The sequence below is a fragment of the Chenopodium quinoa genome, unplaced genomic scaffold (genome assembly GCF_001683475.1).
Source record: "Chenopodium quinoa cultivar QQ74 unplaced genomic scaffold, ASM168347v1, whole genome shotgun sequence".
NCBI lineage: Eukaryota > Viridiplantae > Streptophyta > Magnoliopsida > Caryophyllales > Amaranthaceae > Chenopodium > Chenopodium quinoa.
In genome coordinates, this window is record NW_018743285.1 from 106,861 (window position 1) to 132,166 (window position 25,306).

General features: G+C 39.7%; 1 protein-coding gene across 1 annotated transcript; it reads left to right on the forward strand.

The window, feature by feature from the left end:
• Nucleotides 1-775: 775 nt before the first annotated feature.
• LOC110735573 (zinc finger MYM-type protein 1-like) lies at nt 776-20,711 on the forward strand. Its single transcript, XM_021915762.1, has 3 exons — nt 776-1,451; nt 1,602-3,103; nt 20,127-20,711. Exons 1-3 carry the CDS (start codon nt 776-778, stop codon nt 20,709-20,711), a joined length of 2,763 nt encoding a protein of 920 aa, XP_021771454.1.
• The last annotated feature ends 4,595 nt before the right edge of the window (nt 20,712-25,306 follow it).

Below are 25,306 nucleotides of genomic sequence, written 5' to 3' on the forward strand. Positions count from 1 at the left end.
TCGTCCCAGCCAGGCAGCCACCGTTCTCTTCGCCTAATCGCCTGGTGGTCGGACGTCGGTGGTCGTGGACTCCGTCCTCTTCGTGGCTTCTCGCATAGTCGCATAATCGCATTTCAAAATCGCTACTCGAAACGTCGGTGCTAGTAAGTTGATTTCTAATTTTTATTTTTAATTTCTAATCTTCAAATTAATTCAGTCTAATTAGTTAATTTTATTAAACTTTGGTTTAAACTTTGGTTGATTTGTTAATTTGTAGTTGGCTGTGCTGCTGAATTGGCGAATTGCTGTCTTGCTGAGTGCGTGCCTCGGTGCCTGAGACTTGAGTGCTGCCGACTGCCGTGCTGCGGTGCTGGCCGACTGCCCGTGGCCCTATTGCAGTGCTGCTCCGCCTGCTCCGCTGCTCGCCTCCGCCTAGCAAGGTAGGTAATCAACTAATCATCAATTGATTTTTTTTGTGAAATCTGTTTTGTGTAATTGTGTTTTGTGTAATTGTGTTTTGTGTAATTGAAATCTCTTGAACTTATTAGTTATTACTTATGTAGTTATGTGAAATCTGTTTTGTGTAATTGTGTTTTGTGTAATTGAAATCTCTTGAACTTATTAGTTATTACTTATGTGAAATCTGTTTTGTGTAATTGTGTTTTGTGTAATATGTTTATGTGATTATGTCATTATGTGAAATTGCTTGATTTAGACCATTTAGTTGAATATTTATTCAAATAATTTTTCTGGGGAATATTGCTTGATTTAGTTGAATATTTATTCAAATTTCAGAATGAAGAGAAAACATACTCCAAATGAAATGCAAAACATTACTAGCTTCTTTGCTAAAAAGAATCCTACTCCAACTTCTCTTCCACATCCAACACAAAATGAACAAACTATAACTCCACCTCAAGAAAGTGAGCAACTTTCATCTCCATCTCATTATTCAACTCAAAATTCCCCTCAAAATGAACAAGGCCAATGTTCTCCTAATGCCCCAATCTTTGGAGAAAGATTAAGTGAACATGAATTTGCTAATCTTCCACAAGATCCAGGAAAGAGGAGAAAAATGAGTCAATTTCATAAAGATGATAGAGATTTAGTGAGAAGAATTTACATTCAAAGAAAGCCTTGTCAGCCCAAAGACTTTACATTTCCTCAAACTTCTATTTTTGGAAAAAATCGTCGCTTTTGTGCTAAGTGGTTTGATACTTGGACTTGGCTTGAGTATAGTGTGGAAAAGGATGCTGCCTATTGTTTCCCTTATTATCTATTCAAGGATGAAAATGCCTTTGGGGGTGATGCTTTTGTTAGTGATGGTTTCAAATCATGGAATCGATCGGATTTAATAAGAAAACATGTCGGTAAACACTTGAGTGCACATAATAATGCTGTTTTAGCTATGGATTTGTTCAAGAAACAAAATTCAAGCATCACACAAGCCTTAACAAAACAAACCGATGAGAGTACAAATGCATATAGGACGCGACTTGAAGCTTCAATTGAATCTATCCAATGGCTTTTACTCCAAGGGTTGCCTTTCCGTGGTCATGATGAAAAATAAAGTTCCTTAAGAAGAGGTAACTTTCTTTCACTTTTATCCCTTATTTCCAAAGGTAATCCTGAATATTCTAAAGTTGTTTTCAAAAATGCTCCTAGTAATTGTCAACTTACTTCTCCTAAAGTCCAAAAAGATATCATAAATGCATGTGCAAAAGAGACCACTAAAGCAATGCTTGAAGATATTGATGGTGGTTTATTTTCTATCCTTGCTGATGAGTCCGCTGATGTTTCTGACAAGGAACAATTGGCTCTTTGTTTGAGATATGTTAATAGAAAGGGAGAAGTGTGTGAGCGTTTACTTGGTATTGTGCATGTTGTAAACACTGCTTCTTTGACTCTCAAAACTGCTATTGAATCCTTATTAATGGAGCATTCTTTGTCTTTCTCTCAAGTACGGGGTCAGGGTTATGATGGGGCAAGTAATATGCAAGGTTCTATTAATGGCCTTACGACTCTTATAGAGAATGAGTGTAAAGAAGCTTATTTTGTCCACTGCTTTGCTCACCAACTTCAATTAACTCAAGTTGCACTTGCTAAAAAGAATTCAGATTGTGCTTGGTTATTTGTTGATGTACTTGCACCTCTCTTGAATTTTGTGGGGGGTTCACCAAAAAGGAAAGAGTTTCTTCGTGAAAATCAAGCTCAAAGAGTGGTGGATGCATTGTCTCTAGGTGAACTTGAAACGGGTTCAGGTTTAAATCAAGAGCGTGGATTAGGTAGACCTTGTGATACTCGTTGGGGATCTCACTTCAAGACAATCTTGAATGTACTTGATTTATTCCCTGTAATCCTTGGTTCTCTTGAGGATATTGCAAAAGTATCTGATACAATAGATTCTAATAGAGCTCAAACACTTACAAATCTTCTGATGTCCTTTGGTTTTGTGTTCGTGGCACACTTGATGGTTAGTATATTTGCGATAACAAATGCTTTGAATGTGGCCTTACAAAAGCACGATCAAGACATTGTGAATGCAATGGCCATGGTTAATGTAACCAAGACTAATTTGCAAAAAATGAGAGATGAAGGATGGGATTCTCATATGGAAAAGGTAATTTCTTTTATTGGTGACTATGACATTGCAGTTCCAGATATGGAGGCTAAATATGTTGTTCCCGGGAGGAGGTTGTTTAGAGGTAAATGCCCACAAGTGTCTAATCTACATCATTTTCGAGTTGAAGTTTTTTTTGGTGTCATTGATCTTCAATTGCAAGAACTTGAAAATCGATTTCCCGAAATAACTAAAGAACTACTTGTGTGTATGTCTTGTTTGAGTCCTGTGGATCGTTTTTCTAAGTTTGATAAGGAAAAATTGATTAAGCTTGCAAAATTCTATCCTAATGAATTTCCAAGTTCAAAATTGATAGTCTTTGGTCATACACTTGATAGTTACATTTGTTCTGTTAGAGGAGATGAAAGGTTTTGGAATTTGAAGGGTCTTAGTGATCTTTCAATCAAATTGGTTGAAACGGGATTGTCTGAAACTCATGATAGGGTCTATTTACTTTTGAAGTTGGTGTTGCTTCTTCCTGTCGCAACGGCAAGTGTGGAAAGGGTATTTTCTGGCATGAAGCAAGTGAAAGACAAACTACGAAATAGCATGGGAGATCAAATGTTGAATGATTGTTTAATTACTTATTTGGAGAATGATTTGTTTTTGAATGTTAGCATGGAAGATATCATGAATCGATATCAAAACATGAAAACTCGTCGAGAACTATTGTAATAAGTTTGCATTACTATTTAGTTGTCTTTTGTAGTATTATATGAACATTTGGTTGTATTTTGTACTGTTTGAATATTTGGATGTATTTTTTAGTACTATTATTTGGTTGTTTGGTAAAAAAAAAATTTTACATATTTGATTATCGATTGTGACTCACCAGTCGGAAAATCCTGGGTCCGCCACTGATCCCATTATGTAACTATATTAAAAAAAGCATGATTAAAAGCAATAATAATAAACTAAATATGAAAACAATAAATTAATTAAAAGCAAAACAAAAGCATTAATAAAACTAAAGCAATGAAAACTATAAAGTTACGAAATCTAACTGATGAAATCTCAATGAATATTACCGAATACTAATGAAAAATTATACAAACTAATAAAAGAACAAAAGCTAAAACTAAAAACTAAAACTAATCTACTACTACCTACGTAAAAGCCTACCCTCCTCCTACGTACTACTAATCCTTTTATAAAAACAATTAGAGCAGTTTTAGTTGAAGTCAAACTACTACTCCTACTAAAACTATGATAACTGACCAGCTCTCCCATCAGGTGTCAGCATGCCCAACAATTTATAGGCCCAATAGCTGAAATAGTTTGACACTGTCACGCTGAAGATATCCGCCCGAACGGGCCAATTAAGCCTAGCCCGATCGGGCCCGGTCAGCAACGCAACAAGCTTGGCTACTTTGCTTCTCCTTGGACTTGGGCTTCTTGACTTGAGTCCAAGTTCTCTATAGTGCTTGGTCTGTTAATCCATAACAATAATGTGGACCTTTCTCTTATCTAATCGAGTCTTTATTCACTAAGCTAAATTTAACTCGGTGTTGGGCTTTAAATATACGATCATAAAATACGTTCCGACTCTAATACTTTGTAGTGGCTTAATAAGCTCGGGAATCTTCATAAATCTGCAAATTCTTACAAAATAATACCAACTCTACAAAAGCACTAGAAAACGTGTATTAGTGATAAAAATAGCTCCGTAAAGCTCAAATAATCACAATTATGACCACAGGACGGGGAATAAAAATATATATAAAATAGACTCATCAAAAATTCATGTTTAACCAACATCAATTCCAAGCATATAATCAACCAAACATGCTACTAATCCATCACTTAAATCATACTTTACAATCCTAACATGTAGGGCTGGCAAAAGCTGACCCGACCCGAAAACAGGACCTGAACCCGACCTGAAAATAGCGGGTTAGGGTTGAGATTTTTAACTCGAAAACTTTAATGGGTCAACACGAACCCCACCTGAAATTAAATGGGATAGGTTAAGGTTGAACCCGAAAATGATCCATGTAACCTGAAAAATTAAACAGGTCAAAATTATGGGTACTAAAAGTTTAAACCAGCCCAAAGTTAGGTTAAACCCTAGCTTTATATACCTATTTTTCTCCATTTCCTCACTTGGTCACATACGCATAAAACGACTACTTAAATTTCTTCTATTTCTCTCACTTTCTCTATCTTAAATAAAAAAAAACAGAAATTGATACAAATCACTATTTCTTTTGCATTTTATCATTGTTGTGGCCCCCTTGTGGGTACATGTTGTATTCTTTTAAAATTCATGCATAAATTAGATCTTCATCTTGTTTATATATAACTGTACGTAAGGAATATTTCAAACACCAACTTTTAGCCCCACTGTAATCATGCACTTAAACATGGTGACGTCTAAAGGGGAAAGAAGCTAGAGATAAAAGAGTCGCCAACAAGTTTTAGAAACTTGTAAACCGTTCACGGGTGTGAAGATTACACCCCACTCACGATCACGGAGATCGCTACCTCCATAGTAGTTCGGAACCATGACTGGATATTTAGGGATGTTGGTACGAATCCAACCTAAAAGAAATTGAACCTGCCCTAAATCGGCCTCTACTTAATTCTTATGATATTCATGTGCGCTTTCCGATCAACATACAATCAACAAGTTAGCCCTAAACCTGTTTAATCTATGTTGCTTGGTTATTAATGCACAAATAAATCTATTATTGGTGATCACTTGAGATTAAAACCATATTAAGCCTAAAACAAATTATTAATTATCTAATTAGACGTGATTTCAAGTACAAATTTCCTTTAAACATGCAAGAAAGGGCGTGATCAAGCAATAACAATAAATCATAAATAATCAAGCAATGTAATAATAATAATTAAACGACACAACAATCATCATCATCATCATAATAAAGCAATATCTCCAAAATAATATTAGTAAGATCCTAGGCATGATACTAAACAGATTAATAACAAACCCTAGCATGTCACTAGACAATAAAGATCAAAGCTTTAGCCTAAACATGATACTGAAAAGCAACATGATATTAGAAATATTAAAATAACATTCTTAGCATGATACTAGAAACATTAATCAACATCCTAACATAATAATAGGAATTAAAATAATATTCTAAGCATGATTTCTATATCAAAAGAATAATTAAGATAGTAGATCTACTCATTTTGATGTCTCGTATCTCTTTCTATTAAAACAATACATACGTTGGTAACTTCAAGAAAGATTAAATCAAATAAATCAAATAATAATTGAAATATAGATTTGGGACCAAACCCTCAGAAATATCAACCTTTCACGTCGAGGTCGAAGGCAACTACGAGAAGGGTTTAGAGTATTTAAGTCTCGCAAAGGACGTTTAGTGTGATGTGTTTAGCTAAGGCTAAGAAGGAGAGAGATAAAAGCTTATAGCTTAGAGATGGAGATTAGATGATGATTGGTGGTGATCAAGCTTGTTGATAATTGAAAAATGGGGTGATATGACCTCTATTTATAGGGAAAAAAGAGAGTTGAAGGATTAGAAAACATCGGAATTCGAATAGGAATAAAACTCCTTCGATGGACAACAATTTTTGCGGTTTTTGTTTTTATCAAAACTTTTGATCCACAAATCAGAATAAGATAAATAATATGTTGTTGGAAAGCTCTTGAAGACTAATCATATTAAAATATTTTGTAGATTAAAATATATGATCGAAATAGTAGGACGGTGTCATTTTTGGATTAGAGTTTGGTATTTCATTCATATTTTTTCCGTTATAGCTCGGAATTGGGATTATAATATATCATTGGAAAGATAATTTCAAGGGGTACCCAATAATCCAAGATTTGGATAAAAATTATGAGAAAAAAAAATAATATCTGACAGTCTTTCAATTTGAATGGAACAAGGATTATCAAAAGAGGAGTTTTATTCAATTTCAAACTCTTGATCTTTATCTTTCGAAAAGGATAGATTAGAACCTTATAGAGACCTCTAGAAGCTCCTAATAAATCCTAATTGTTTTAGGATTTGGATTAAGGTTAATGGACCCTCCACGTGATCATTGGGTCGTAGGTAAGATGGACCTAAGTCCGGTTTGGACTTGGTTTAGTATTTTGGCCATAACTTCTTCGTTATAAGTCGAATGTGGGCTTATAATACATCGTTGGAAAGATCTCTTCAAACCCCAGCCAATTACACTATTATTGGACCTAGATTATGGACCAAAATAAATTGTTTTAGACGATTTTATAAATTGGACACGAAATAAATGATTTTAAGGACATGAAATGAATGATTTTGGGTTTAAACACACGAAATGAATGATTTTGGCTTAAAACATTTTTAGGAAAGTTTTGAAATGTTCAAGGCTTAAGGGAAATTCACGAGACTCTTTAACTCTTCACCTAACTTGATAATCAAAGACGTGAAAGGTACTCATCACTGGGTTTGGTTTTTGGGGAGACACAATCAGGTATCTAAAGAAGCCCCCACTTTGACTGAGTTTGGAGAAACGTAAGTTTCGAAAACAAAAGCCAAAGTAGTCGATAGGGATGGAGAATGATTCAAAACATTCTGCGATCCTAAATCATTATTTTAATGTCGATACCTGCAAACTAGCGTTAGTTCTACAAATAAGGGAGTTAGAAACACGTATCTTGCACCGTCGAGTACACGCATCTAGGTGACATTATGTCGAATGAAATTCATCTGGTTTGACAACCCCCACAATCTTAGCGAAAGCCGTCAAATACTGTTACATCACGAACCGTTTTCTCAAATCAAGGTGACAACCTCCACAATCATAGCGAACGCTGTCGAAGACCGCTTCATCACGAACCGCTCCTCTCAAATCAAAGTGATAACCTCCAAATCATAGAGAACGTTGTCGAAGACCGGTTCATCACGAATCGCTTCTCTCAAATCAAATGATAACCTCCACAATCATAGCGAAAGCTACCGAAATCCGCTTCATCTTGAATCGCCTTCTCAAATCAAATGATAACCTCCCCAATCATAGCGAAAGCTACCAAAGACCGCTTCATCTTGAACCGCCCTTCTCAAATCAAATGACAACCTCCCCAATCATAGCAAAAGCTACCGAAGACTTTCCCATCTTGAGTCATCTTCTCAAATCTTCTCATCTTCACTCCTAGAAGCAGTAGATCATTCCAACTTTGGAAAACCCACCGTAAAAACCTTATCTCAAGATTTTTTGAGCTTCAAATGATTTCCGTAGAAATCTTCCATCCTAGGAATTCTTTGTGATCATAATTAATCAATCACTGTTCTTATTCAATTCTCAAATGTGCTCAACCAATATTCAATCAATAATGTGATCGTCATCAGGCCGATCATTAATCAAATGTGATCGCAATCGGGCTGATCACTAGAAGGTGTTCACTCAATATGTAATCAAAATATGATCGTCATTAGGCCGATTATCAATCACAACTGTAATCGGGCCGATTACTAATCAAATCAATATCTTTGGCAAACTGCTCATCATGAGACTTCGAGTAGGGTAATCATTGTCCAATAACTCGTTCTGTAGGAAGCTCAAGACTGACGCACCACGTCAGCTATTATCGCGCGACAACAGCTTTGTCACCTTGCGTTAGGGTGCATCGCGATGCGTTGTTTATGTTGTCCTGTGCTTGAATCAAGGTTAGAGTTTTTTTAAACTCTCTCTGCCAGTTCAGCTTTGCTGTTGTTGCTTGCGTCTTTTTCGTTCATTTGCTCTCAATCTTTAGTAAAGGTTACTCGTCCGTCAGGGACTTAGTGTACCTGCATCTATATTTTGGACTATAGGACTTTGCTCATGTTTATAATTATCTTGAGGTTGACCCAAGGCTTGGTGTTACTTGACTCATTGTGTGACTCAATGTGTGTAAATCAACTCGACTCAATGTGTTTTGACACGTGTGCAGACTCAACTTGATTTGGTGCGACTCAATGTGTACACTGAACTCGATGTGATGACACGACATGGCTCAATGTACATGACTTGTGTGGGCTTTGTACTGTGACTGTGCTCGTGTGACTCGAATATGCAGAAAAGCAAAAAATTTCCGTCATTTTTGTGGAGGGTACCGACTTTCTCCCGAAAAAGAAAGACATGAAAAAGAAGAGGTAAAGTGTTGGTGAAAAATGAAAATTTTGAACTTCCTCACAAGGAAAGAAGATGCGAAGAATGAATCAAGTGATGGTGCATGTTGAGTGAGCTTAATCAAGCACATGAGTACGTTGATGTTGTATCTCATGGTTCAAGGATTGATGATCCTAGTCTATCTCAGTTGATGACTCGATAATGAAAGTACTTAGGTAACTTAGGTGCGGCGGCTAAGTACTTCATACTTTGTGATGCAATGATGATTATGATAATGAGTGATTCAAAGATGACAAGGCATGCTTCAAGGTTGTGTCAAGATTTTATGACAAAGGGTTCCTAAGGGAGGGATTATTTGGCTATGTATTTGTGATGTGTGTGAAAGTGACACTAAAGTTAGGCTACAAAAGCTAAGGGGGTGTGGAAAATATTGAGAATAGCCAAATAATGGTGACTCTTAGGCTGGGTAGGCTAATGAAGTAGGGATCAAGCCCCCAAGTCTAGCTCTAAATGGATAGGGATGAGTATTGGAGATCCCTTGATATGATCATGCATGAATGTGAAAATGAATGCATTTTTATTACGGTCGCACCTCAATGTGAGGTTGCCTACGTATCCGTTAGGAATCAAGCCAAACGTAGCTCTAGCCGAACCTCGCACAAGTGTGTTTACACCTCAAAGAGGTCTTTTAAGGGTTGTAACGGGGTTAGGCTAAAGGTTGAAAAAGAAAGGGATAATGGCTCAAGACCTAAAATAAGCCCCTAAGGTGTGCAACCTTGCATTTCAATCTTGTATTTGTATATACTCGAGATCTTTTCTCACTTTTGCACTTTCTTTTGTTTATTATTATTATTATTATTATTTCTTTTTTGCTTTTGCATTTTTCCATATTCGAATCTTTTTTGATACGTGTAGGCAATCCTGATCATGCGGTCTATCACTCACTTGACATTCATGTTTCTCAGGCACGGTACCGAGCACTCCATAAGAGATGCAATCTCAGACGTGTTCATATCAAAGACATGTTCATATCAAAGACATTGGAACACTTGTCCTTTTGTACACTTTTATTACTATTTTCTTTTTTTGAACTTTCGAAATTTTGGTAAAATCACTTAAGCTTTTTGTATTTTGCTTTGAAAATTGTATGAGTTGTACACCATCCCATCCCAAGGTTAGGTAGATATGGGTAGAAAAAAGAAAGGTCAATCGTTAGACGAGGCTCAAAGCGGTTTATCAAGAAAGGATTGTATATTTGAAGGGGTAAAGCTGATATGATATGGCTACAAAGGGTGCCTCAAATCATTAGTATACCTTGTTCTTAGCTAGGCATGTTTTTTTTTTTTTTTTTTTTTTTTTTTTGGTTTTTTTTTAAAAAAATGAGTAAAATGCAGTGCAAAGAAATAAATGCTCATTTTATTAAAATGGAAAGGGTAACCATGGTCACTCATTGTCAATTACTTGACTTGGACTCAATTCAACATGCATAGGTGTATGAGGTGAATGATATGTATAGGGGACGCACGTAAGATGAGAGAATGTGGAAAGTGTTATATGAAGGAAAGTGTAAGGTATGGATGGTGTAAAAGGAAAGAGTGTATTTGTGGAAAGATGTGGAAAAATCCGGGAATAAAATGATCCCTCAACTTAAATGACGGAATGGACGACTCATGCATGAACCTAATACATGGTCATGGTGTGAGAAAAGACATGTACAAGGTGTGTACAACTGTGCAAGGACTTGTGAGTGTAAGTGTTATTTACAAGACTCGTGTAATGACCATGTGACTAAACATGTGGTTAGACTCATATAAGACCAAAGAAGACCTTGTTTATTCATTGAACTAGTTAATTATGGAAATTAGACTTGACACGAAAAGAAATAAAAAAGGTTGGACGCTAAAAAAAACTTTTTAACTGGACAGGTTGTAGTATTTCAGTCATAACGTTTTATCTGTGAGTCTTATTGGGACTAAACCAACGCCAAATGAAAGATAAAACTATGGGATACAGATTCATAGGTTGCACGACACGTAACTCTTTCTAGAACTCCGGCTATGACCAAAAAATGTTGACGCTTGTGCAGGATACGGGAATAAAAAATCCGAGTTGACTCAAGATAAAAAAGAAAAAGCTATGACTCGATTTTAGACATATTTATAAGTTCAAATTAATTAATCAATTAATTAATCAAAGTCCTTTTTAGTCATTAGTTAGTTGATTAATACTTTATAAACACAAGTCGACACAAGAGGTTAGTTCATCACAAGCAAAGATATGCACAAGTAGGGAATGCACAACTAGTCAAATAATCACAATATGAAGCAATGAGTTTGCAACCTAACCATGGCTCTAATTCTCTAAAGTTCAAGGATTATGGTGGTCAAAGAGGGTCCATGGTTATGAGTCCGGATGCATCGCGCGGAAGCCTTACCTTTGGAAGGGTTGCGCGTATGGATAGGACCCCGCAAGTGGATAGGACCCCGCAAGTTAGACTTGCTTCCATGGTTTGGTGAATTCACAAACTCGGATGTACCCGTCGTTGCACGGAGCGCTCGATTGGGTAAATGAAGCGTGGATTCCCAAGGGCTAAAACCATATGTAGAACACATATGGGTTCAGAAAAGAAGGAAAAACTCAATCAGGAAGTAGATTCGGCGAAACAGTACTAGAATCGGTCAAAATAAGAAGGCAGATTTATGGCTCGATGTTGGAAGAACTCGGTGCGAGAAAATAGGGTCCATCTCACAGCGATGACCCCATCACACGACAATGGACATTGTCGTCTCGCGATAGTTCCTACACTTCGCGGCAGATATCTGTGTTCTTTGGATTTTTCAATTTTCGTAGTAATTTTTCGATTCTAGTTGAAAGATATTTCCCAATTTTCCTACGTGTTAAATTCCTATGTTTTTAACGCATTACGGATGGTCTTTCCAATGCGGACCTTTTTATGCTTATACCACAATGTTAATCAAAATTACGCACATGAATATCTAGAATGATTCAAGTCTCATCCACTCATTCTAAGTCAATTGCCAAAATAAATTTTAGGAATCAAAATTAGAAATCCTCCCTAGTGGAGTCTGATAATCTATGTTGGTTGATTATTAATGCACAAATAAATCTATTATTGGTGATCACTTGAAATTTAAAACCATATTAAGCCTAAAACAAATTATTAATTATCTTATTAGGCGTGATTTCAAGTAGGGTTGAGAAAAACTATCTGATAATCCGAAAATTCGAAATTCCGATCCGCATCCAATCCGAAAATTTAGGATAACCGATCCGAAAATTTCGGATATCAAAAATTTCGATTTCGGATATCCAAATATCCGAAAAAAGTCGGATATCGGATCGGGTATCCGATCCGATATCCGAAAAAAACACTGTTTTTACCATTTTTAAAAAAAAATCCGGATAACCCATTAACCGGGTAAAACCCTAAGACCTAAGTCTCCAGTAATCCGCCTCTTTATCTTTCTCCTCTATTTTCTCTCTCTATCTCCCTCTCCCTCCTCTCTCATCTCAGACCTCCCTCTTCTCTCATCTTAGATCTCCCTCATCCCTCCTCTCTCATCTCAGATCTCTCTCTTCGTCTTCTGCTCTGTAGGCCGCCATTGGCAATTTCCGAGCTTTCTCTCTCCTCTGAAAATTTGAACTCAGAGAATTGGAGAGCCGAGAGCATGCATTTTGCGAAGAACATCAATCCAAAAAAATCGAGCGCCTTTCTGAAATCTGGGTTTTGGGTTAATTTCTAGGGTTTTAAACTAACTCAAAATCGAACGTAACCTTCTTCCGCTCGCTCGAATTCGCCTTATCGCTTCTCTCTTCTCTACAATATACAACCAATAAGGGGTTTGGTTTTCTGGGTATTAAAATCAACAAAATATTACTTTGAATCAGGAGTAAATTCAATTCGATTTTCACCCTTTTCTTTTTCTTCTTGTTCTTGCTCTTTAATCAAATTGGGCACTTGAAAACCTTCAACAGATTCATATGTCTGTAGCTGGTGAACAACCCATTTTATCCAGAATTGATTGACTTTACAGATAAAGCTAACAACTTGTGAAGTGGAATGTGATCAAGTCTATAAAAGGGTAGAATGGTGAAGACCAAGAAGAGTGGATTATCTGAATTTAGATTCAGTGAGAGAAAGAAGAAGAATTACATTGTTTTTCATTCAAGAATTGATTTGAATCAAGAATGTAGTTAGTCATTTGTGGGTAATATTGGTTTGAGAAATTATTAGGTGGGGGTATAATGCTACTGAATTGCTGTATGATTTTGAGTTTGTTTTCTGGTTACAAGCATTGAGAATTACTACTTTTTGTTTAATGGTTATTGGCATTGAGAATTATGTTTTTGAATTTGTAAAAATTGGATATAGGATATCCATCTTATCCGATTCGAAAATTTCGGATATCCGGATTTTCGGATATCCGACATTTTCGGATCGGATACGGATATCAAATATCCTGATTCTCAGATACGAATATCCGATCCAAAATCCAGTTTCGAATCGGATATCCGATCCCTGCTCAGGCCTAATTTCAAGTACAAATTCCCTTTAAACCTGCAAGAAAGGGCGTGATCAAGCAATAATAATAAATCATAAATAATCAAGCAATGTAATAATAATAATTAAACGACACAACAATCATCATCATAATAAAGCAATATCTCCAAAATATTAGCAAGATCCTAGGCATGATACTAAACGGATTAATAACAAACCCTAGCATGTCACTAGACAATAAAGATAAAAGGTTTAACCTAAACATGATACTAAAAAGCAACATGATATTAGAAATATTAAAATAACATCCTAAGCATGATACTAGAAATATTAAAATAACATCCTAAGCATGATACTAGAAATATTAATCAACATCCTAACATGATAATAGGGATTAAAATAATATTCTAAGCATGATTTCTGTATCAAAAGAATAATTAAGATAGTAGATCTACTCATTTTGATGTCTCGTATCTTTTTCTATTAAAACAATACGCACGTTAGTAACTTCAAGAAAGATTAAATCAAATAATAATTGAAATATAGATTTGGGACCAAACCCTCAGAAATATTAACCTTTCACGTCGAGGGTCGAAGGCAACTACGAGAAGGGTTTAGAGTATTTAAGTCTCGCAAAAAACGTACAGTGTGATGTGTTTAGGCTAAGGCTAAGAAGGAGAGAGAGAGAAGCTAATAGCTTAGAGATGGAGATTAGATGATGATTGGTGGTGATCAAGCTTGTTGATAATTGAAAATGGGGTGATATGACCTCTATTTATAGGGAAAAAAGAGAGTCGAAGGATTAGAAAACATCCGAATTCGAATAGGAATAAAACTCCTTCGATGGACAACAGTTTTTGCGGTTTTGGTTTTTATCATAACTTTTGATCCAGAAATTGGAATAAGATAAATATATGTGGTTGGAAAGATATTGAAGTCTAATTTCCAACCCAATTAGAATAAGATTAAAATCTTTTGTAGATCAAAAGATATGGCCAAAATAGTAGGATGGTGTCTGTTTTGGATAGAGTTTGGTATTTCATTCAAATCTTTTTGTTATAGCTCGGAATTGGGATTATAATATATCATTAGAAAGGTAAGTTCAAGTGCTATCCAATAATCTAAGATTTGGATAAAAATTATGAGACATAAAATAATATCTTACCGTCTTTCAATTTGAATGGAACAAGGATTATCAAAAAGAGGAGTTTTATTCAATTTCAAACTCTTGATCTTTATCTTTCGAAAAGGATAGATTAGAACATTATAGAGACCTCTAGAAGCTCTTAATAAATCTGTTTAGGATTGGGATTAAGGTTAATGGACCCTCCACGTGATCATCGGGTCGTAGGTAAGATGGACCTAAGTCCGGTTTGGGCTTGGTTTAGTATTTTGGCCATAACTTCTTCGTTATAAGTCGGATTTGGGCTTATAATACATCGTTGGAAAGCTCTTTTTAAGCCTCATTCAACTACACTATTATTGGACCCAGATTATGGACCAAAATAAACTGCTTTACACGATTTTATAAATTGGACACAAAATGAATGATTTTAAGTACACGAAATGAATGATTTTGGCTTAAAACATTTTTAGGAAAGGTTAGAAATGTTCAAGGCTTAAGGGAAATTCACGAGACTTTCCAACTCTTCACCTAACTCGATAATCAAAGACGTGAAAAGTACTCATCATTGGATTTGGTTTTTGGGATGTTGATCAATTTCCTATTTAATTTGGTCAAACACATTATCACCATCCAAATTTATCGTTGCCAGCCGATTTGTATCACACTCCACTCCTTGATGTACTCCACCTTGCCGCTGAACTTACACCACCCTCAACAAGGATTTTTTTTATTTTTTTTATTTTTATTTTCATATTGTAATAATGTGCAGTACTCAACTACTCTATAATGTTAATGAATTATAGAAGATTTATATTATATTAAATTTTTATTTGTGATATGCATCGTTTTCTATGATTAATCTTAGGTGTAATGCTTTGTACTGACCTTTTCTATATTAATAATTCAATTTTAATAAATTAAAAAAAAAATACGAAAATCGGGTCAAAACAGCTTAATTTCGGGTTGATCCAAACCCGAAAAGATCAGGTTAGGTTTGAGCATTTTGACCCGAAAACTTAAACGGATCAGGTTTGGGTGGAGGGTTTTCGACCCAAATTTGAACTAACCCGAACACGAACCCCGATCCGATCCGTTTGCCAGCCCTACTAGCATGATACTATGCATACACAAATATTCTTGTGCACATATGTACCTTGAAAAATGCTTAAACTCGACCACACTCGCTAGAAACCACCTAACTCAAAGCTTCCTACAAATAAGAATATAGCTTTAATTAATCCACTATTATCACAAATTTCCAGCAACTATAATATTTTTAAACCAACCAACCCAATTTAATGGTTTAAAAGCCATAAAACCTTTTCTTTAAGTGGGTACCTTAAATCCTTTCAAAAAGACTTAGTTTTTATGATTCTAAAATTCCAGCATACTTATATAATATAAAACATCACCAATAGACTAGGTAATCATATTTAAATCATTAAAATCTTTTCCCCTTTTATGGGTAATCAAACCCTAACACAATAATTAAAAAGTAGTGTGTATAATAAAATTCCAGCATTAAATTAAGGGCTTTAAACTCATTAAAAACACGTTTAAATCATTAATTAAACAATAACAACAATCAAGGAACAAACCCTAACCATAACCATTAAAATCCCAAATTATAGGGTTGATAAATTGGTGTTTTTGATTATATAAAAATCTGAAATTCATATGAATAATCTAACAATATCAAATACCCAAAATCAATACCAAAACATAATCAAAATCATGCTTAAAATAATAAAACAACTAGAATTAAATTAGGAGGAGAAAGAATTTTTTTTTTTGTTTTTTTTTTTTTACCAAACCGTGAGGAGAGAGAGAGAATAAGGAGGGACGGTGGTCGCCGGCCGCTGCTGTTGGCCGCCGGTGGTCGGTGGTGGCGCTAGTGGATGCCGATCGTGAGGGGAAGAGAAGAGAGAGAGATGCGTGGGAAAGAGAGAGAAAAGAAAGAGAGGAAATAGGAGAGAGAAAATAAGAGGAAAACTTTTGGGGTTTTTATGAAAATTGACAATTATGATTTTAGAGTGGAAAATCTTGAGGTTTTAAAGTATTTATACTCCCCTTTTAAAACAAAAACTCATATTTACGAGACTGTCATTACTAAATCCTACTCCCCCTTAACTTCTTCCTTTGGGGCCAACTTGTTGGGCTCTTAAGTATTCTCAATTTCCCAACAAGTTGGTCCAACCATTTAAATAAAGATGACTCAATTCAAAACACTTTTATTGCCTTAATTAATTAACCATATTATTTTATACACACTTGCATAATATTTAAATAATTAATTCTTTTTAAAATGAAATGAATCATTTTAATTTATAAAAATAAATAAAATAAATAATTTTTTATATATAAAAATATTATAAAAATACGAAGTATTACATGGAAGATTTATGGAAATTTATAAGTTGGCCCGAAAGGTTACAAAAATTGTCAAGTATAAGTTTTAAATATTTACAAGCTGTTAGAGTGGCTTTACAAAAGACAAGACTATCGTCAGCGAACAATAAGCAAGGGATATTAAAAGATCTTGGAGAGGTTTTGAAACCTATTTCTGATTTTCAATTAGTGCTTTCAATGGAAAGTTTCTTGGTTTAAATTTCCATACAAATAATGAACAGGTAAGGAGAAAGAGGGTCTCCTTGCGTAATCCTCTAGAGGGTTTGAACCATTCAGTTGTCTCACCATTAATTTTAATGGAATATGAAACTTTCGTGACACATTCCTTGATCCAAAGTTGACGGAAGGTGTTTCGGGGTTTTTTGATGTCCTACGGGAGAGTTACAATTCTGGGACTGGTATCCTTGCGCCTGTACCTGCAAAACAACGGAGACTCCTTGTGGTAGGAGTTCCGCCTCCGACGGTCAAGTTAGTACTTGTTTGAGGAGTAATAAGTGCGGAAAAGTAAAGGTAGGAGATCTGGTCTCTCTAGGTGAGGAGTGATCAATGTGTTTAAGCTTCTTTAGGTGAGAGTAATTAATTGCTGAATCCCCCTCTAATGAGGATTAATGAGTGTATTTATATGCCTTAGGAAGCGTGCCAGTACTAGGTTTAGGTCAACCTAGGGCAGATTGGGCTTCTTCAGGAGACAAAGCCTAGGTAGGCTCCTGGCGGACACATGGCAGGGCCTGAATGGTCCACTTGTCAGATGATGACTGGCTGGGGAAAATCCCTTAATCATTTGCCCCTCACAGGTGGCACGTGACTGGTCACATGTCACCTGTGACAGGTGTCGGCCTGTAACAGGCGACGACCTGCTACAGGTGTCGCCTTATGATGGGCCGAGCGTTTTTCCTGCTCATTTTTTGAATTTGAAAGCGACTCTTCAACTTCCACAAATTCTCTATATAAGGGCCTTGAGCAAAAGTCTTTTGTTCACACTTTGCATTTTCTGAAAGAGAACACTCGGACCCTTGCACTTGAGCTCTAACACTTTGCAACTTTTGACCTACCGATTATTTCTGACAAGCCGACTGCTTTCGTTGGACGACTGCTTTTTCCTTCTTTCCAGAACTCATATTACTCAGGTAATCGTCTACTCTCTTGTGTTTTCTTTACTTTCTTTTTTGTGAAATATGGTACCTCGAAAGCACTCGGCACGACCTAGGCTAGTGATCAGTCGGTCACCGGGGACGGCTAAATCTAGGACTAGGAGTGCAGCCTGCCCTTTCTGGACCAATCTTCGCCCTTTGTACATAGCCCGACTGTCTCTGTGTCTGTGCAGAACACAATGTCCCGAACTAAGAGGACAGCCAGATACACCAGCTCGGATGGTTCCTCTTTCTATGTACTAGTGAGCGAGACATCAGACAAGACGCTTAATGCTGAAGGTACCCAAAGCGGCTCTCTTGCCATGAGCTCTGAGGAGGGGGCTAAGGTGGCCCCTTCCCACTTTACTGTTGACTTGGCCAGTCAGCAGTCGGCCCCTGAAGAAGAAGAGGGGTCGGCCCCCTTAGGGAGAGGGGAGGAGCCGGACTCTTCTAATAGTGAGTCTGACTCTAGCTCTTCAAGCCGCCTCTCTCTAAACTCAGAAGAAAGGCATTCTCATTTGCATGAGGCGAGACTTTCTCATGCGGCTGATAAGGGGGACGACTGGTCAGAACCATCCGCCCTCCCATAGGGAGTTGAATACTCCTTACTACTGTCATGTCCCAAAGGGCCGAATCAAGGCCATGAAAGAACGAATAGACTCTTTTCTATCGGACCACGTGATGGGTCCTGATTTTCAATTATTTGTGCCGGATGCTGAAGATGCAGTCGTCTGGCCCGCGGGGGATAGCTACGGGGATGCCTGTTTTGGCTGCTACGAGGCGGCCATTAAGGCTGGTCTTCGATTTCCCTTGCATCCGGCCGTTCAACAAATCCTCGATGGATACGAGGTGGGGCTATGGAAATTAGCCCCAAATTCCTGGTTCAACATCCTTGGCTATGTAGCCGGATGTGAAATGCATGGGGTGGAGCCGAATTTTGAGGCGTTCACCCATATGAATTATCTTAGCCGAACCCCCAAAGCAAGCGGTACCGGCTGGTACCAAATAACAAGCCACAAGGGCTATTTGATGACGAGGGGGAAGGAAAATAAATGGAAGGATTGGAGAAACACCTTCCTCATAATTGCCAGTCTTGACAAGCTGCTGAACAAGCGCTACAATAGGTGGAACAAGGATCTGCCTCTTCTAGCAGGCGGCCGTAGCATGCCGCTTGTCCCTCGCCGGGCTAGGGAGGAGATCCTTGACCGAGGACTTTTTAAAGTAGAGATAAGGGCAAACTCTACTACTGGGGTACGAGAGCAGGTGCCCTTAAACTGCGTCCCCAAATTTCAATGGCTCTATGATGAGTATTTTTTGGCCGCTTGTGGCCTTAGCAGTCGGACCTCCAGAGGTAGCCGGCCTCTTGTGCATCTATATGCATCTTTTGTTTCTTGCCTTCAAATTTTTTCTAACTCTTTGTGGGGCTTATTTTCAGTTGAAGTTATGGACCACATCTCTACGTCCAAGAAGGAGGTCGCCTTGTTGCGGACCTCAATTATGAGCCAGAGGCGGACCTCTGTTGACTCTCCTGCCAAGGAGATGCCCATAGTAAGTTCCAAACCATCAAGATTTTTCCTTTGAAAGCTTTTCTTTGCCATTACTAATCTTTTATGGTTTTGCAGGTAGGCTCGTCCAAACCCTCTTCCTCCTAGCAGCCGGCTGTGAAAGCGCGCAAACTGGCCACTGGGAGTACGTCTGGCTCTTCCAGGAAACAGGCGAATGAGAAGCATCCGCAAACCCCCAAGAGTGGGGGAAAATAATTACAAGTCCCAAGGGACAGTCGGCCTCCAAGAGGTACAATCCGACTCTACTAGACTTGCCTTAAACTTTTCTTCAATACTCTCCTTGTGCTCTGATGCTTTCTTTTCTGAATGCAGGCGACCCTCAAGAACCGGACTTGGTTCAAATGGTCAAGTCTATGGTTAAGGCCATCCCTCTAGAGGAGAGGGATGCGTTCAAGGGAGTCGGCACCCTTGACCTAGACGGCATCATGGGTCTCCTTTCCGAGGTATACTTAGCATTTTTTTTTTTGGTAAAATGTTGATTGACTTTGCCTGCCGCCTGTTTTTGCAAATCTGGCGCCTGGTTCTTCTTTTTCAGACTATGCTCCGTGTACACGGCCTCCGTAGGCCGATCAGCGCCAAAAACAAAGAGGTAAAAGCTGCCAAAGCCATGGCCACCTCTGACTTTGACAAGGCAATGTTTCAAATTGCCCAAAATGAAATTTTGACAACTGATACTCTTTATTATCAGGCTCAGGCCACTTTGGAGATCAAGGGCAATTTGGAGGCGGCCAACAAAAGGAACCAGGAGCTGGAGCAGATGGTCAAGAGCCTCAAAGACGAGCTGCGTCCGCTCAAAAACATCGCCCATAAGGCTGAAGGTGTGCAAACGTCTCTGGACACACTCAAGGAGCGCCTGGAGAAGCAGGAGGCGGCCATCACCAAAGATCTTAATGCGAAGGCCAAGACTAAGAAGCTGGCTCTAGCCAAGGCCATGATGGAGGACTCGGCCATTATCATGAAGATGACTTGGTCGTCCCTCTTCCCAAAAGCTAGCTATGCCGCATGGGATAAGACATTCCATGCTTGTACTAAAGAGTACAACAGAAGAATCATGCAGCAGGCGGCTGAAGAGGACGAGAAGGAAGAGGAGGCAGCCGGCTCCAACTCAGAAGAGGAGGAAGAGGTGGTGGCCCTTCAACCAACAGAGACAGATGCGTCTAGAGCTCCTGCCCCTGAAAACGAGTCGACAAAGGAGGATGCCTTGAAGAATCAAGCGCCCGTCGTTGAGCTCGATCAGGCGGCAGTTAACACCGAAGCCCCTCCCAATGCTTAAAGCTTTCATTTTTTAAACTTTTCTCCAGCCTGCGTGCCGTTTTTTCTTGTATCTCTTTACCCGGCCAAGGGGCCGAGGTTTATGAATATTTTGCCGGTCTTTATGGCCGGTTGTTTATATATGAATGTGGCGACCATCTTTCGGTCGTCTTTTCTTACTGAATATTGTTTATGCTTTATTTTTGCCAAGTGTAGAGGATCCTTGATATCCGATTGCATACCTTACCGACTGTTTCGGCTAAAATGCTTTAAAATTTGTAACTTATCATAAGCCAAAGATTGCAAACAGGCACTGGGTACCGACTGCCTATGCCCCTGGACGACTGGTTCTCTTGGCTCCAGATTGGCGATCAGTCGGCCATTTCTTGGGATTCAGCATGACATGGTGCCGCCTGAGTGTGGTGAAGGTTTCTCGGAGGTCGGCCAGATGGTCCGTCTGAAGCTTGGATTTTACAATCATATCATCTATGTATGCCTTGACATTCCTTCCAATTTGGTCAAATAAGACCGTGTTTATCATTCTTTGGAAGGTGGCCGGGGCGTTTTTCAAACCAAACAGCATGACCGTGTAGCAATACAACCCTTGATCAGTGACAAAGGTCGTTTTCTCCTGATCTTTCTTCCACAAGGGGATCTGTTGGAAACCAGAGTAGGCGTCCATGAAGCTCATTAAGGCATGGCCGGCTGTTGAGTCGACCAGACTGTCGATCTTAGGCAATGGATAGCTATCTTTAGGGCACGCCTTATTCAAATCAGTGTAGTCCACACACATTCGCCAGGTACCATTCGGCTTCTTTACTAGTACAACGTTTGCAACCCAGTCAGGGAAATAACATTATCGAATGAACCCTGCATCAAGCAATTTTTTAACCTCGGCGGCAGCCGCCTTACTTCTTTCTTCACCATGGTTCCGTTTCTTTTGCCGGACCGACCTCTTTTTTGGATTCACAGCTAGTTTATGCACAGCTAGGTCTGGACTTATACCTGGCATTTCATGAACCTCGAATGCGAAGATATCCTTGAATTCCTTCAAGAGTTGGTGAAGATCATCACCCAGCACTGTAAGAGCAGTCGTCCCAACTTTGATTGTTCGGTCAGGACATGAGTCATCCGGGACGACATCCGTATGCTCACCTGTCGGATGAGCGCGAAATTCGTCTGACCGCTCCTCTGCCAGTGATTGCTATCGTTTTTCTTTTCTCTCGGCCCCCAGCTGGGCAGCCTTTCTTTTCTTGCCGCCTGCTGCAGGCGCATTCTCCTTGATTTGTTCAAGGTCATTTTTCTCTCCACTTGGACCAGCAGCCGCTATAGTGGGTTTAATATCAGAGAGATTAACACTCTCGTGCCATCTTCTGATCTCCCCGTAGGGAGCCGACTGTTCCATCATCCTTCTCAAACTTGAGCAACATAAGAGAAGGAATAATGACAGCTTTTGAGTTGTTTAGGGTGGGTCGCCCCAGGATCATGTTGTAGGCCGAGAGCTCTTCCACAACTAAGAACTGAACCACCATGTAACGGCCCTCCCCTTTCTCACCCAGGCGGATGGGCAAATCCACCTGCCCCACTCGTTGTAGGAAACTTCCTCCAAACCCTACTAAAGGGTGAGATACCGGATGTATGCAGTCAGGTTTGTACTTGAGCTTTGCCAAGCACTTGTTGCTGATGAGATCAGAGGAACTGTCGGTATCTCTGAGGATCCGACCAACTCTTTGATTGGCCAATTTACATTCAATGACAATGGCATCGTCATGCGGCCCCCTAACACCTCCCAGATCCTCTTCTGTGATAATAATTTCTGGGAATGTACTCTTGGCGGTCCGTCCTTGATTGACGGAGTTAACATCCAACCGCCTGATGTTATCTTTGTTGCCCCTGATTGTGGGGCCGCCTCCTGCGAAGCCGCCTGCTATGGTATAGACGACTGCGTCATCAGTATCAGAACTGTTAGCCGACCGGTGACTCTTCTTGGCCGACTGCTTCTGTTTGGGGGGAGCATTCCCCTTGGGCTTCTTGACGTAGGAGTCAAGATCGCCTTTTTCTGCCAGGCGGTCCAGGTAGCGCATGAGGCTGATACATTCATTGGTTTCATGACCAATGTCTTCGTGAAAATGACAGAATTTACTTTGGTTCCGATTGCTCGCAGAACCTTTCATGGGGGCCGGCTTCTCAATTGAGATCCGGCCCTTGATTTTATTGAACGCATACTTGGGAGAGTATGGTTTGTATTCTTTTTTCTTTTTCTGGGACAGTTATTCAGAGGAGTCGGCTGCCCAGATTTATTTTCTCTTCTTCTCATCTTTATTTGCCGACTGCTTTGGTCGGCTTTCTTTTTTGTCGGACCTCTTTCCGTCCGACTGCTTCCCATTATTACACAGGTCAGTCGCCTGTATGTAGGCTTCAGCCTCAATTAAGGCTTCTTGAAGGGTAGCAACCCTCTTCCAGACCAAGTCAAATTTGAAGGTCGACTCATCCTTGAGACCTCTGAAAAAGTCCGTGTAGGCTACCTCATCCGGCAGCCCTTGTACCTGAATCCTCATTAGGTTGAACCGCCTGATGTAGGAACGGAGTCCCTCCTTCTCTCCCTGCTGTATGGTCCCTAAGTCAAGGGTTGTCTTTTTAGCAGGGATATTCATGGCGAAATTGGAGGTGAACAGGTAAGCGAGGGTCTTGAAGTTGTTCACACAACCAGTCGGCAGATTGCCGAACCATTGTTGAGCAATTCCCTTTAGAGTGGCTGGGAAGTACTTGCACCAGGTGGGATCATCCAACCCTTGAAGGTACATCAGGTTGGTGAAAGCCATCAGATGGTCTTCTGGATTCGTAGTGCCATCACAGGCGCCTACTAATACATTCTTCACTTTGGATGGCTGGGCGGCCTCAATAATTTCCTTGGAGAAGGCGGACGGCTTTTCTCCAAGTCTAAGCAACCGTAGTTTCCAGTCCAAAGGCTGGACGTTTCTTGCCGCCTTCCCTCCAAATAGAGGAGGCTGCAAGAAATATTGTTGTTGCGGCACGTATGGCTGGTGTGGCACATGCGGAGCCGACTGATTTTTATGGGATCCGGACCAACGGGAGGTGCCGCCTGTCTGGCTCTCATAATTTGATTGTGAATACCTCATGGAGGTATTGTGCAGACTGTCTTGAAAATCGGAAGTAGAGGCCGACTCAGACAGTCGGTCACTCTTCTTCTGCTCTAGCAACAATCGAGCATCCGAGTACATTTTCTTTGACCCATCCGCTTGAACATAACGAATGGGCTTTCTCTTCCCTGGTGACGGGAAGTGATACTTCGTCCAATCGAGTACAGGTGACTGCTTAGCCCCAAGCTTTGGGTAGGGGGTTGCTGTACGATCAGTAACTGGTTTCATCCTTCCAGAGTGGGAGGACTTTCTAGTCGACTGTTCCTTTGCAGGAACAGGCGTTCTTTTCTTAATCAACTCTTGGATCTCTCCCTTGAATCCCCTCATGAAGGTCATGAGTTCATTCCTTGTAATGGGAGCAGATCCCTCAGCCGCCTGCTGTTGCTCAGGCGGTGGGCTGGCTGGCTGGCTGGTTGAACCAGCTTGCCAATCCTCCCGTTCCCTCCTCTCGGTGGGACGGGTGCGTCGGGCCCTTAGGGTCCCGTCTGAGGCCGTGTGCGTCTCCACCTCGACCTCGACCTCATTATCAGTATCTTGGTCTAAGTAGACCTGAGGGTCGTCCACTGGACGCCTCTCTTCTAGATTCGGTATAGACTGTCATTCCATCTCGAAAGTACTCTCCCCACAGACGGCGCCAAAATGTTTCGGGGTTTTTTGATGTCCTGCGGGAGAGTTACAATTCCGGGACTGGTATCCTTGCGCATGTACCTGCAAAACAACGGAGACTCCTTATGGTGGGAGTTCCGCCTCCGACGGTCAAGTTAGTACTTGTTTGAGGAGTAATAAGTGCGGAAAAGTAAAGGTAGGAGATCTGGTCCCTCTAGGTGAGGAGTGATCAATGTGTTTAGGCTTCTCTAGGTGAGAGTAATTAATTGCTGAATCCCCCTCTAATGAGGATTAATGAGTGTAGTTATATGCCTTGGGAAGCGTGCCAGTCCTAGGTTTAGGTCAACCTTGGCTAATTGGGCTTCTTCCGGAGACTGGGCCTAGGTGGCCGTTTTGCCCATTTGGCTTAGGGGAGGCCACGTGGCGTGGCACAACTGGTCCAAGGTGGACTAATCAGCACTTGACACGTGGCAGGCTCCAACTGGTCCATGTGGCGGACACATGGCAGGGCCTGAATGGTCCACTTGTCAGATGATGACTGGCTGGGGAAAATCCCTTAATCAGAAGGGATATTTGGTCGTTGGGAAAACACCCTAGAGTCAAACTACCTAACTAACCACTAACCTAAGCATAGTGGTAAGTAAGGGTCATTCTTCCACAAGGACTAAGGGGAATCACCGACAAGTGCTAATTATAATAAGCTAGACCGATTCAAGGATTGGAAGTTTATGGACTAACTAGTTTAGACTAAAGAAATGACAAGGGAAAGAAGTGCTAGGGATAAATGGGGTTCAACACATACCAAGCCAATGAATCGATAAAATGGATGAAACATGAATTATACTTGGGG

Bases quoted from the DNA above. Each gene is read 5' to 3' on its own strand.
- LOC110735573 (XM_021915762.1), top strand. From the start codon at position 776: ATGAAGAGAAAACATACTCCAAATGAAATGCAAAACATTACTAGCTTC. The intron at 1,452-1,601 runs GTACAAATGCAT...TTATTTCCAAAG, and splicing joins AACAAAACAAACCGATGAGA to GTAATCCTGAATATTCTAAA. The intron at 3,104-20,126 runs GTATTTTCTGGC...CTTTATTATCAG, and splicing joins CAACGGCAAGTGTGGAAAGG to GCTCAGGCCACTTTGGAGAT.